Below are 15,255 nucleotides of genomic sequence, written 5' to 3'. Positions count from 1 at the left end.
TGAGGCTCAGAGAAGTGTACAATTTACTCAAACATCACACAAAATTAACTGACAATAAAGCCTAAACTGTACATGGGTCTCCTGAGTGAACAGTCACTGTTCTTTCCATTACATAAAGCTGAGCTTTGCAGCTCCAAAGCTTGAGAAGCTCTATCCCACCCTCAGTCACTCTGTCTCAAGCTCCTTCCGGACTCCATGAAAATCAAGGAATGTGAGCACAGATACCAACAGGAGAGGAATGAAGTGAGGTGAAGTATCACTTTTTTAAATTCTAAATACAAGCATATTTAAGCCTCAGCTCAAGACCCACATATTTATTCAACTAACACCTACTGAGCACCTATTAGATACCACACATTTATGCCTGATCCCAAGTTCAAAACTGAACAAGAAAAATGTGAATTGGAAGTAGTTCAATCAAAACAATTTTGGGGGGCACCTGGCTGGCTCAGTCTGTTAAGCATCTGACTTTGGCTCAGGTAAAAATCTCATTCATCGGTTTGGGCTCTGCATCAGGCTCTGCACTGACAGCTCAGAGCCTAGAACCTGCTTCAGATTCTATGTCCCCCCTCTCTCTCTGTCCTTCCCCTGCTTATGCTCTCTCTCTCTTAAAAATAAATGAATGAAAACTAAAAAATATACATATATAATTTTTCCAAATGTTTTCTAAAAAATACTCACCTGCAGATGTCTTGTATTGTCAACTGCAAGAACCATCACTTCATTTTCTTGAAACACGACATCTATTTCTTGCTTTAAGACTATAGCAGAGTTTTCACATACTTTCTTTGTCTCCCAGAGCTAATTAAGAGATTAAAAAAAATTAAAATAAGCTAGTCATATCCTCTGAAATATGTAAAGAGAAGCCTCAGTCTTAAAACAAGGATACAAACCATGCTTCACACTCAAAATACCTATGATGGCAGAAAATTTTCAATTATTAGATTATAATTCAACAAATACTTATTAATTATATGCTATAGTGAGTAGTAGTTGGTATTAAGAGTAATGGGTGCCTGACTATGAACTCTAGTTCCACCTAAAGTTGTGACTTTGGGAAGGTTACTTAACATAGTGCTTCTCAAAGTAAGAACTCTCACTAGCCTTCAAACTGTCTGATACCAAGATAAGGAGCTGGTACCAGAACGTAAATCAACTATATCACTAACACACTATTAACAGTATGCTTAGTGATAGGACTGATAACGCAGTTTTTTTTTAACAAGACTTTCTTGATGAAGGAAGCAGTGAGTTGATTTACACTGTGGCTCAAGCTTATTGAGACTGGCACTTTAAGCAAAACTGATTTAACCTTTCTGTGACTGTTTCCTCAGCTGCAAAAAGGATTGCTTTGAGAATTAGCAAATATAAGTGCGTACTTCTCACAATGTCTAGCATACAGTAAATACTAAAAAAAACTTCAGCTACAATGTATACAAAGTACTATATTAGATCCCACAGAGATAAACCAAGGTCCCTGGCCTCAAAGGCCTTATAATTTAAGATGTGTGAACAAGCTGGAGGAACAGTGGAGTACTGATGGTGAAACACAAAGCAAATCTGTACTTAAATTCAAAGCAGAATTTGGTTAGTACCACAAGAAAATGACATAGAGTTATACGACATTAAAGAGGAGAAACATTCCTCCAAATGCATTATTAGGAAGGGTTTTGCAGAAGGCCTGGGAGGAACTTGTAGGATTGTTAGGAGAGTGACAGGAAATGGAGTATTCCAAACATAAGAAACCACATAGGCAGAAGAATCAGGGAACTACAGGGTGTTGGGGAAATGAGAGCAGTCCAATATAGGTTACCTGTAGGAATAAACCAAAAGAAAGACTGGAACAGAATAAGCCCACACTATAGAGAACTTCAATGTAAACTTAGGACTATCTACTTACTTTTAGTAATAGTTTTTGAGCAAAAACGACATGACTGTATTGTACATGATGAAAATAGCTTGGAAGCAGCATGTAGAAAACCAAGAAAAAAAAAGATTGTGGCATACACTAATACATTAAGAGAGGCAACATGTAATGAACACCTAAACTTGAAATGAAAAAGTAGAAACAAATGACAAAAAAATGGAAAGGCAGAATCCATTAGAATTGGCAAATAATTGGATGGGGAGATTTAAGATGCAGGAAAGAGTAAAAAATTAAGTCAATGTATTACCTAGTAATATATTTAAATTAATCAAAATAGAGTTTAACCAATGGACTTCAGCGCTTGGTCCATGATAATACTCAATGAACATGTATGGAATGAATGAGGCTGTTAGAGTCCATATAATAGCACTTTTCAAGGATAAATATGAATCTAGTAAATTCTTGTTTTACTGCCCCCAATAACTGCCCATCAATTTCTTAGTTTCTAGGAGGTTTAGCTTTCAATCAAATAAATGTCTAAAATGAAAATCTCAGTATCTCTCACCCTGATTGTCTGGTCATCAGAAGATGTCAAAAATGATGATCCATCAGGAGAAAACATCACACAATGAACCCAACTTAAATGTCCTCTGCAGTCAGCCACTTTTAAACAAGAGTCCATGTTCCACAACTACAGAATAAACATAACATATAGGAAATCACATCTTGAACATATCAAGAATATTGAAAATAGCAAAAGTAAACCAGAAATTTCACTTCTATGAATATAGTCCAAGACAAACTAGCAAAAATACAGAATGACTTGTGTAAAAAATTATTCATTGCATCTTATTTTTAGTAGCAAAAAACTGTAAACAGCCCAAATGATCATCAATAGGGAACTGACTGGGGCACCTGAGTGGCTCAGTCAGTTGAGTGTCCAACTCTTGATTTTGGCTCATGTCATGATTTCACAGTTTGTGAGTTCAAGCCCTGCATCAGGCTCCGCACATTAGTCTCTGTCTCTGTCTCCCTCTTTCTCTGCCCCTCCCCTACTCATTATCTCTAAATAAATAAATAAACATTAAAAAAATACAGAACTGACTGAATAAAGTACATAATGGAATATCATATAGCTGTAAAAACACCCTGATAATTACTAGTCACTGGGATAGATTATTTACAGAAAATAAGCAAAGAGCATATATATTTCTACCTAAGTATATATATTACACTATACACAAACACAAACACCTGGATACACACACTATGCTGTGTAAGAGATGAAAAGCAAACACTGATGTATACATGGATATAGGTATGGAGATTTTATTTGTATAAAATACACACAGATACCTGCTTATATACACAAAAAGAAACATTCGAACATTAAACGAGAAACAAAAAGTTACCTATTGGCAGGAGTTAGAAAAAGAAGGAATAGGGACAAAAACAAGACTCCTATGAATATAACTTATTATAAAACTTTGATTTGGAATCATGCATTTTATCTATTTTTTATTAGTCATCAAAATATAGACTATTTTCCATTGTCATCAAATTCTCATTTCAACTGATGGCAAAACCCTACAATAAATGAATATACTAATTGTACATGTACACATTTCTGTTATTCATGGTTGTTACAAACTGTAAATGTCTGCCACCCTGGCTATTATTTTGTCCTGAGTTGTGCTATAAATTATTCAAATATATTCCAGTCTAATGAAGTACCATATGTGCCTGAGTTCCTCTCATTACACTCTGAATGTCAGACCCACTTTATGATTTCAGAACAAGCATGGACAAAACAAGTACTTCATCACATGCCCAGTGGGTTTCAATCAGTGAGTTCTATGGTTACAAATTAATTGTATGAAATTTTCTTTGCTGTGTCATTGCAGTCTAAGGTCTTGTGGACATACAAAGCTAAAGGCCAGAAATGAAAGTGGTCCCATAACTAAGAAATCTCCATTGAAAATCCTTCCCTCTTCCTTTCTAGTTCTCCCCCATCATATCTTAGAGCCTCCAAAACCAAGTCCTTATTTTAAGAAAAAAGACAATGTTTTCTAGAGCTTTCTAATAGGAAAGGGTAGGGATTTTAGAAGTAACAGGAAAGGCTGAAAGAATAGTTACTCCTTCACTCCTCCTAAAAATCCTGACAAAACCCTGAAGGAGGAAATTTTCAGCCACATCTACCTTGAGGATCTATAGGTAAAGTGCAAGATCTCCTAGCACATCTGAATTTTTCAATTCAAGGACTCTGCTCAAGAGACCACTGCCCACAGCACCCTACTTCTTCCCATCATTTCAAACAGGACTAGAGCTTGTTCACACTCACTGCCTCTGCTTCCAATGGGAAGATTCTTGGCAGGGAAGTTCTTCAGTAAGTTGCATTGCTTCTGTACTTGGGAGTTAAGTAGAGCTTACGGAGGTTTAACCCACTCACTCTCATCTATATCTCCACACTGAAGGGCTATAGCTCAGAAATTCTCTCCAACAGCTTCACAGTAAGGGGCAAGGTTGTCAAACTCACTAAAAATTGCTGAAATAAACACAGAATACTAAAGAAGTGCTTGCAACAGGCAAGCTTCCTTTGAGGAGACCCTTTGAACCAAGTGGATTTGTCTATTTTCCAGATAAAGGCCCATACCTATCTTCATGGACTGTCATCACAAGGGTCTTCAAATTACCTGATGATAAGACCCACTCAAGAAATAAGTAGTAACAAAGCTTGGAAAAACTAATCCATCTTTGGATTAGGAACTGTTTCTGAAAAAAATAATACAGCCATTTGCTGGGTATAATTCTTCTAGGATCAGTTAGGCATGGACTCTGAATACAAAATGTATCAGGTAAGTGAAAAATTACAAATATAAATGGGTAATTTGTAAGGGTCATTTCATGCATTACTCCTTACCAATGAACATCTTAGGTTAACCAATTCTAAAGTGATCTTTCATCTTATTCTTCTCATCTTATTCTTCTCAATGATCTATGAAGTCTGAACTGGATTCATCTCTTATCATTCTTTTACAGAAGAGTCTATGCCTATCTTGTTTAAGAGATGCCATGTTTCTACCTAGGAAACCAGTGGCCATTCCACTGGTTCCCCAGACTTTGACACATGCTAGCCATTCAATAAATGCTTGGTGTGATACTACCATTCCCTATCATACTGTCAAATCAAATCTCCAATCACTGCTAAAGTAATAAAGCTGACTATACAGTTTAATACCTTAAAGCCATAAGTCTATGCTATGAAGAAAATGCTCTACTATTTCTCAAACATCCTCAGTAGTTAATGGTTTAAGTAGCCCATTTTGGGGGGCATCCTTGTACCTCTGGAGACCCAAATTTCACAGACTAAGTGAACTACTCACCTCTACACAGCACTGGGACAAAGCCACCACTGCCAAATGATTTTGTGGGGAGAAGTCACAGTACTGGATGGTGCTATGATGGCCTGTATGGATTTCTGCCAACAGGCCACTGGCATGAATGTTGAAAAGCTGTCAACATAAAACAGGTTATCTATGAAAATAAAATACCTTTAAAAATAAGCTATATTCAAATTGAATCTAAATTTATAAGTCCTGAAAAAACACATTTACTTGTTAATAGTCATAAATAAGATTATAAATCAATATACACATACTTTTAAAATGCTGCTCATTTTGAAACACATTTCCTATAAAGAAAAATTTATTGGGGTGCCTGGGTGGCTTAGTTGGTTAAACATCAGATTTCAGCTCTGGTCATGATCTCATGGTTCATGAGCTCGAGCCCCACATCAGGTTCTGTGCTGACAGCTTGAAGCCTAGAGCCTGCTTCAGATTCTGTGTCTCCCTCTACCTCTGTCCCTCCCCACTCACACTCTCTCTCTCAAAAATAAACATTAAAAAAGAAAAATTTGTCATGGATGATCTCTCAAGCTGCCCTAGGGAAAAGGAAAACCTTTGTGAGTAAATGAACATACAGAGCAGTTCTGAATGTGTGTTTATTTAAAAGAGGAATATGAAGATGGTCAAAATAATACAGAGCAGAGGCTTGCTAAAATTAAATTAGCTCACCCATTTCTATTTCTCTTCAGTGCTATTAAATTACTCCATTATGATCATTTTCCCATTTTTGAACCAAAGAATAGCTACTTTTGAGTCATGCAAGCTTCATTTCAACTTTTGAAAAATTTTTAAATGTTGGATATACTCTTCTGAAGTTTTTGCCAAATGATAAAAACATTCATATCAATATACAGTATTGTGATTTAAGACCAAGGTATAGTCTTCAGGGGGAAAAAAAAAGCTTCCAGGGGGGCGCCTTAAATATGTTCTGTGAATACATAGCCCTGCAACCATGCACAGATGGTAAGCAGCACATCAGGGGCCAGCAACAAAACAGAGTAAACCATACTTAAAATGCTTTCCAGGATAGGTTGTTATTAAAAATTAACGGTGGAGAGTGATAGAGGAAACTTAGCAAGTATGAAACAGGCATCTGTCCTATTACCACCAATTATTAGGTGGTAAAAAGTAAAGACCTAACAATTGGAATAGGTCAACAAAAAAGAGTTTGAAAGAAATCAGAGGAGGAGAATGGAGAAACCAGAGAGTAAGGAATTGGGATCTACATGTAATTAAGGGTGATTTTAGGGTAGTTTTATTTTAGTAGGTAAAATAAAGACCTCACCTAGATTTTTTTTAATGCATTTCATGCAATATAAAGTTGTCTTCTTCTATCACTGGAACAGATCTTTTAAAATGTTCAAGTTAATTCTAAATTAATCACTAAGGAAATGTAAATCAAACCACAATGAGATACCACCACTTCACACCTAATGGGATGGTTAGAATTTTTTTTAAATGGAAAACAACAAGGGTTGGCAAGGAGAAAGTGGAACCCCTGTACACTACTAGCGGGAATATAAAATGGTGCCAGTGGTCTAGCGGTTCCTCAAAAAAGCTAATTTAGAATTACCCAGTAATTCTACACCTAGGTGTTTATACAAAAGATATGAAAGTAGAAGCTCAAACAGATACTTGTACACCATGATCACCGTATCATTATTCACAACAGCTAAAAGGTGAAAACACCCAAGTGTCCATCAACAGATGAATGCATAAAGAAAATGTGGTATATCCATATAACAGAGTATTATTTGACAATAAAAAGGAATGAAGTTTTGTACATGCTACAACATGGATGAACCTTGAAAATATTATGCTAAATGGAATGAGCCAGATACAAAAGGCCCAATATTGTATGATTCCACTTATATGAAATATCCAGAATGGGCAAATTCATAGATTAAAGGTTACCAAGGTTAGGAGGCAGAGAAGAATGGGTAATTACTAGTTGCTGGTTACAGAATTTCTGTTTGGGGTGATGAAAAAGTTTTGGAAATAGTGGTGATAGCTGCACAACATTGTGAATGTAAGTAATATTACTGAATTATAATACATTTAAAAATGGGTTAAAATGGCAGATTTTACATATATATATATTTCACAACAAAAAAAATTTTAATCTTCAAATCTTATAAATGCAATGGTTCCTTTTCTGACCCTACAAATTTTAACAAACTTAAGAAAAAAGTTGATATTTTTTTCTTCAATTTCATACTAAAGAGGTATAAACCAACAAGCAACCAAGACTGAAGGGTCACAGATCAATAACTAGATCGAAAACAATATAAATGGGCCCTCAGTGACTTTTTAATGTAACTATATAGTATATTTCAGCTATATTCTTTAAAACTGTACTATCTCAGGGGATTTGAGGAGCTCTCAAGAGACTTAAGGCCTCTTCCTAAGCTAGCACTCTCACCAAGAAGAAGGCCACATTCAGTTCAAGTGCAAAAATCATGAAGCCGAGTGGCAAAAAGCTGGACAAGTTCAAGTCCAGCATCTCCCAGGCTCTCCTTGATTGAGCTGGAGATAGACTCAGACCTTTCAAAGCCCAGCTAAGGTAGCTGAATGTAACAGCAGCCAAGGAAATTGAAGTTGGTAATTGTCGAAAAGCTATTATCATATTTGTTCCCGTTTCTCAGATGAAATCTTTCCAGAAAATCCAAGTCCGGTTAATCTATGAATTGGAGAAAAAGTTCAGTGGAAAGTACATTGTCTTTATTGCCGGGAGAATTCTACCTACACCAACTTGAAAAAACCATATTAAAAATATGCAAAAGTGCCCCAGGAGCCACACTTTGACAGGCATGCCTTACATGATCCTGGAGGACTTGACTTCCCAAGCGAAATTGTGAGCAAGAGAACCATGTGAAATTGGATGACTCACAAAGGTTCACTTGGATAAAGCACAGAAGAACAATGTGGAACACCAGGTTGAAACTTTCTCTAGTGTCTATAAGAAGCTCACAGGCAAGGATGTTAATTTAGAGTTTGAGTTTCCCAGAGTTTCAGTTGTAAACAAAAATGATTAACCAAAAGATTCACATTAATAAACAAACAAATAAAACTATACTATCTTGGGTGTAAAGAATAGGAAGAGGTTGGTAAGAGGATATGAACTTTCAGTTACAAGATAAATGTGATCTGAAGACCTAATGTGTAACATGGTGGTGACAGTTGATAACACTGTATGGTATGCCTGAAATTTGCTAAGAGTAGAAATTAAATGTTCTCACACACAAAAAAGATAAATGTGTGGTGACAGATACATTATTTAACTCCATGTGGAGAGAATCCTTTCACAATGCATATACACATTAATTCACAGATGTATACTTTAAAAATCTTAGAATTTTGTCAACTGTACCTTAGTAAAGCTGAAAATAAAACAGTAATATCTCTTATCAAGTCTTTTAAAATTACTATTAGAATAAAATGTCCCTGAGCCATAAATCAGAATACCTATCTTTCCAAATCCACAGTATAACGGGACAAATTATTTGGCTGCTCTGAACCTCAGCTGCCTCGTTATTAGCACAGGTCCACTGCAATCTGCTGCATCCCTCAGACATTTATATCAAAAGAAATATTTAAGAGCACCCTGAATACTACAAATTTCCTTGTCATTCACTATTTTTACATATTGTCCTCATTTACATGACAAAAATCTCACAATATTCTTCAGTTGTTGGTGAATTTTTCTATCACAGTCACCATAAATTTTAGGAGTAAGAAAGCACTTTGAAAATCACCTAAATCAATGTATTCAAAATTGTAAAAAAAAAAAAAAAAAAAAAAATGATAAAGTATTCAATGTTTTAAATCTGAGAAACACTGAACTAACCAACATAAATTATTTCTGTATTTAAGGAGTTCTGGAGGCCTTACATATGTTAATAAACACTGAGTGACTCTAACAGGGAAATCAACGCACATTTCTCAAGCCTGTGTGACCATGGAGACCTTTCCTCATGAAGCTGATCAACATTCCCTGGAGCACAATTCTGAGAACTATGAAGTTAGGGAGCTTGCCAAAAATCATACAGGTATACTTTATTATTTATATCAATAAACAGTATAAAATGCAAAAATCAAAATATGCTTTCATTTGCTTTAAATCAGGCTAATTTTGGCTTGTAAAAATGCTGATACTTACAAAGATCTTATTTTTTGCTGCCACCATTATCCTAGCGCCATCAGCAGACCATGAACAACATTTTACTATCACTTCCATATCTTCTTGAGGCTCCTCTGAATTTAGGAAGAATTGCTTCACATTAATGCTTTCCTTCTCATTTGCTGATTTCACATCCCAAAGCTTCAGATTACAAAATTAAAAAAAAAAAAAAATTTAAGTATGTTATACTCTCAAATCACACCTCTAGAATTCTACCTGGATTAAATGTCATGCAAATTATTCAGTTTTTCTAATGAACTGTTTTCACTTAAGCAGGACTTCTTATAAAGCTTTTAAATTAACTACTCCAGTTTCGTTCAGCACCTTCCTATAAAGAAAAAAAAAAAAAACTAGAAGCACTGCCTGAAATGCAAAATGCAGAATGTAAAACTAAATGTTAAAAAATCCTTGCATGGTGTGGAGGAAGCTAAAGATTAGGTGGGAACAGGAAGAATGAGAGCAGGAGGAAAGGTGAGACTTGCCACTGCTGCCCTCTGCTGTACCAGGCATGCAGTCTGCTTCCCATCTACTGCATGCACAGCCTGGACACCACACAAGGCCCAGTGTAAGCTGAGTTATAAACGTAGCAAGAGTATCCAGGGACATAAGGAAGTCCCTGAAAATAAAAACAAAGAATAAGAATATGCTAAAAGGAAAGAAGGCACCTTGTGTGTTTATGGGGCTATACAGGGTTCTAAAACAACTGGATCCTGTGGAATGGAATACAAAAGATGTAAAACTTCACTCACTAGCAGAGCCACTTGAGCAGCACAAAAGACAAGCCTTCAAGAAGACCCATCTCCACTCCCCTAGGCCTTGAGCAGCATGCCAGCCTCACAGAGTGATAATGGCTACCATGCCCAGACCAAGGTTGGTCAAGAAAGACCAAAAAAAATGAAGAAACAAAAAAAACCTGCTTCTTAGGCCTTAACTCCGCTTCCAAAGCACACCTCCAAAGTAAAACCAGATTTGTCTAAGCAAGCACATTTTTAGATCTCAAGCTTAGAGGAATATTATATACACTAAGGAATATAACCACAACCATAACCTTTACCCTTGCAACAAATGTGGATAAGGTGGAAGAAGTAAGACATCAGATAATAAAATAGACTTCCTTGGTACTTACAGGGGGTGGAGGAGGAAACCCTATATATAAAAGCCAGAAGTTTCAGTCACATCTACTAGATATATGAGAAATCACATTGCTTCCCTCTTAATATGAAAAACAAAGCAACCACTCCCAGGATTTAAAAAAGAAAGAAAGAAAAACCTAACACAACCCAATTTTATTAAATCTGTCTAAAGTACATTCTGCATCTGGACCTGACTTTAGCTCCTATCCAATGGGTGATTAAATTCCGCATATCAAGGGACGAAGTAAATACCAGCATTTGATTTGATCAAGTTACTACACTGTATAAAGAGCCCACGTGCACCCTGGGCCTTGTGTGGTTTAAATGGCAATTTTTAAATAAAAGTCACATATTGAAACGGTTTATCAATAGGGCCTGAAAAACACATGCTTATCAACATGACACCCTGCAAAATGCTTAAAAGATTACAGAGCCATTTGCGGCAGGAAATAATTTTACAATTCTTCATCCTCTCAGAAGGCAAAAGCTTTAGAAGACTTTGACCCTGAGATGCTGTTATCCAACATCATTTTACAGGACCTCTGCTTACTACATGTCACTGTATCACCATGAACCAGCTAACCATACTGCCTTAATAACACTTTGGGAAAGCTGCCACAAACACAGCAGTTCTCACCAAGAGTGCAATAATGTCTCTCCCCTGCTGCTACTGCTCTGTGCTCTACAATCACATTTTGATACTCACACATGAAAAATCCAAATCCTGTCCCTGAAGACTTTTAACATTTTTTTTCTTTTGAGTTTGGAGAAGTCTTAATTTGATTTGAAGGGACAGAGCAAAGGTTTATCATCTTGAATGTATTAAACACTATGCTCATCATTTGGAAGATTATATAAATAAATCAGGTATAGATACCTCTCTCAAGGAGTTTACAAGCCAGTAAAGAAGGTACGACAAACCTATAAGTGACTCTAAGACAGGTACATCAGATGTGTCATTTGAGAGGAAAAGATAAAGCATATTGGGAATGCTAGACCCAAGTTGTGGGCTTGAGGGAATGGGTTTTGCAGAAGTGGACATCTTGGTCTCCTCCCTGAAGATTAGCCTACAACTTAGGATGGAGAGATTTTCAACACTAAAAAGACAAGAGTAGTGCTGTATGGCCTAGATTCTAGGCTAAAGGGTCAGCATAAGCTAATGTACAAAATGGGAAAACAAAGATAATGAAAAAGGAGAAAAGGGGGCACCTGGGAGGCTCAGTTGGTTAAGCGTCCGACTTTGGCTCAAGTCATGATCTCACAGTTCGTGGGTTTAAGTCCCGCGTCGGGCTCTGTGCTGACAGCTAGCTCAGAGCCTGGAGCCTGTTTTGGATTCTGTATCTCCCTCTCTCTCTGACCCTCCCCTGGTCACACTGTCTGTCTGTCTGTCTCTCTCTCTCAGAAATAAATAAAAACATTTAAAATTAAAAAAAAAAAGAGAGAGAGAAAAGGCTGTTTGGGTACAGCACGAGGTGCCTGAACACATCCTGGGCACAATCCTCATCCGTTCTCAGAGCACCTTTACCATTTCTATAGCTTGTCTGTGCCCTTACCACTTTCTCCAACTGGAATTTGAACAACTACAGACCAGGAATTATTTCATGTTTTGACTGGGGTTTGTTTTTTTTGTTTTTAGTATTTAAAACCCAAATGCCTAGTGCAGTGTCTAACAGATAGTAAGTATTCACTAAATAATCAAAAAATACATTTTAAGTGAAAAGACGGAGTCTTATGTTTCAAGCATAGGTAAGTAGAAACAATTGTGTTACTGAAGGAAAGAGGGTTCAGGTTAAAAAAGCAGATAGAATATAAACGTTCATCTTTATACCCTCCCAAAACGCACATAAAACAACAGTAAAGAGAACTTGTCTCCATAGACATAGTTCACAAGGCAAAGGAGAAAGGAGGAAGAGAAAACAGCAACAAAGCTATAAAGGGTAAAAACGAGAAAGGCAAGCAATAAGGAGACTCCTAAATACTGAGTCCTGAGCCCAGCACATAGAAAGCCAAGAAGCAGCCCAATACATACCACAGAACTCCTAAAAGGCTATGGAAGTGTTGCACTGGGTACCATCTAAGGGTGGAGCTAAATCAAGAGAAATCACTACAAGTCCCTTGAAATCCCCTCCCAAACTATGCAATCCAGGTTGGTGTGTCCCTACTCTGGCTGAAAAGTAGAAGGTTTTTCTGCACCCAGGACAATTGAGAGCAAAGTCATCATTCTGAAAATTGGGAAATTAAGATAAAGTCTATATTCCAAATTTTGAGATCTCTGCCTAAACATCTTCTCAGAGCTTGCCAACCAGACTTACACCCTAGAGGTAGGAAACTAAACATTTTTCTCTGAATATCCAACAAGATCAAGACAAAAGACCTAAAAAGTCTGATATTAGAAGTTTATCCAGACAACACTTCAAGGAAACTCATAATAAGCAAGATTACAATTCCCTATCAGCTGTTTGGGGCTGTAGTATTAAAGAGGAGCAGGATTTATATATCTAATACATATACTGATCTTCCTCAACTTACCATAAACCCATCATAACTTGAAAATATCATAATTTAAAAATCCATTTAATACGCCTAACCTACTAAACATCATAACTTAGCCTGGCCTACCTTAAACGTGCTCAGAACACTTACATTAGCCAATAGCTGGGCAAGATTATCTAACAAAACCTATTTTATAATAAAACATTGAATATCTCCTGTAGTTTATTAAATACTATAGAGAAAGCAAAAAAGAGAATGGCGATACAGATATAGAAAGTTTGTAAGTATATCAGTTGTTCACCCTTGTGATCTCATGGCTGACTGGGGGGCTGCAGCTCGTTGCCACAGCCCAACATCACGAGTATCATACTGAGTATCATTATACCAAGGAAAGATTAAAATTCAAAATTCAAATACAGTTTCTACTGAATATGTATCACTTTTGCACCATCATAAGTTGAAAAATTCTAATTCGGGGCCCCTGGGTGGCTCAGTCGGTTAAGCATACGACTTCAGCTCCAGTCATGATCTCAGTCTGTGGGTTCGAGTCCTGCATTGGGCTCTGTGCTGACAGCTCAGAGCCTGGAGCCCGCTTCAGATTCTGTGTCTCCCTCTCTCTCTGCCCCTCCTCTGCTCACTGTCTCTCAAAATAAAGACAATAAAAAAAAATTAAAAAAAAAAAAAAAGAAAAATCCGAATTCAACCATCATAAGTCAGAAAACATCTGTAGCTATATCCAAGAATCAGATAGCTGAGGTATACCTCTAAAATGCAGACAGAAGCTGAAACCAACAGAGAAAACAGCAACTATACAAGAATATGAAATTTAAAAAAAATACTATTCACAAAGGAACCTGGGTGACTCAGTTGGTTAAAAGTCCAACTCTTGATTTTGGCTCAGGCCATGATCTCTTGATTCCTGAGATTGAGCCCCACAATGGGCTCTGTGCTAACAGAGCAGAGGTTGCTTGAGATTCTCTCTCTCCCTCTCTCTCTGCTCCTCCACTGCTTGTACACATGTTCTCTCTCTCAAAATAAACTTAAAAAAAAGATGCAGCTCTTAAAATATATATTTATAAAATAAAATAAAAAATAAAAAGCTGTTAGCACCCACAGAAAGATAAAAGATATCGCATCCATGATAAAAAAATGGTATGAAATGAAAAAGGAAACTGATAAGAATGGGTACTTTAAGATATGACAAGAGAAATTAAAAATCCAACAGAAGGATTAGAAAATAAAGTTAGAAAATAAAGCTAAAGAAATCCTCCAGAAAGAGGGCAAATGGAGAAAGGAGAGAAAAGTAAGAAAACAACCAAAAATGAGGCAGGCGTTCTAAAAAAGAAAAAGTAGAGAAAATTACATCAAATAATTAAAGGAAGTCTACAGAACTGAAGTATATGATTTCCAAATTGAAAGAAGTCATGAAGTGCCAAGCACAATAAATGAAGACAAACCCACACCAAGGCACGTTATCATGAAATTTTTAAAAAGAAAGAATACTGGGGATAAAGAGAAGATCTTGAAAGTTTCAAGACAGAAAAACAGATCACATGTGAATCGGAACTCCTTCGAACTTCTCAAGAGGAACTTTAGAATACAGAAATCAAGGGAAGGAGGGGTGTTGGATACCTGGGTGGCTCACTCAGTTAAGCATCCAACTTCAGCACAGGTCATGATCTCATGGTTCGTGACTTCAAGCCCCACATCAGGTTCTCTGCTGGCAGCATGGAGCCCGCTTTGGATCCTCTGTCTCCCTCTCTCTCTGGCCCTCCCCCAATGGCGGATGAGCACTTTGTCTCTCTCTCTCTCTCTCCCTCCCTCTCTCTCTCTCTCTCTCTCTCTCAAAATAAACAGACTTAAAAGAAGGAGAAGAAAGAGGAGGAGGAGGAGGAAGAGGTGGAGGAGGGGGAAGAAGAGGAGGAGGAGGAGGAGGAGATAAAAGATAAGGCAGTAAAGTCTCCAAACTTCTCAGGAAAAATTATTTACCACCCAGAATTGTGTATGTAGTCAAAAATACTAACTAAGTATGAAGTTAGAATAAAGACACCTTTAGACAAACAAGGTCTCAAAAATTTACCTCCCACAGATTTCCTTAGGAAAACAAAGGAGATTCTCCACCAACCTGGGACAATAAACCAAAAAGTAGACAAGAAATCTAAGAAACGTGGTTTTAGG

General features: G+C 36.9%; 1 protein-coding gene and 1 pseudogene across 2 annotated transcripts in view; one reads left to right on the top strand and one right to left on the bottom strand.

Annotated features, from left to right (window-relative positions):
* Positions 1-15,255, bottom strand: part of APAF1 (apoptotic peptidase activating factor 1) — a 98,827-nt gene that overhangs the window by 37,225 nt on the left and 46,347 nt on the right. For both annotated transcript variants that reach the window (XM_039223260.1, XM_039223261.1), the window contains exons 18-21: positions 9,431-9,592; positions 5,251-5,379; positions 2,433-2,558; positions 682-801 (exon numbers count right to left, since the gene is read on the bottom strand). In XM_039223260.1, the coding sequence (XP_039079191.1) occupies positions 682-801; positions 2,433-2,558; positions 5,251-5,379; positions 9,431-9,592 (537 nt within the window). The remainder of the gene's footprint in view (positions 1-681; positions 802-2,432; positions 2,559-5,250; positions 5,380-9,430; positions 9,593-15,255) is intronic.
* LOC120225024 lies at positions 6,463-8,306 on the top strand (annotated as a pseudogene).

This window comes from Hyaena hyaena, unplaced genomic scaffold (assembly GCF_003009895.1).
Source record: "Hyaena hyaena isolate Hyena2069 unplaced genomic scaffold, ASM300989v1 scaffold_1305, whole genome shotgun sequence".
NCBI lineage: Eukaryota > Metazoa > Chordata > Mammalia > Carnivora > Hyaenidae > Hyaena > Hyaena hyaena.
This window is presented reverse-complemented; position numbering and strand designations above follow the sequence as displayed.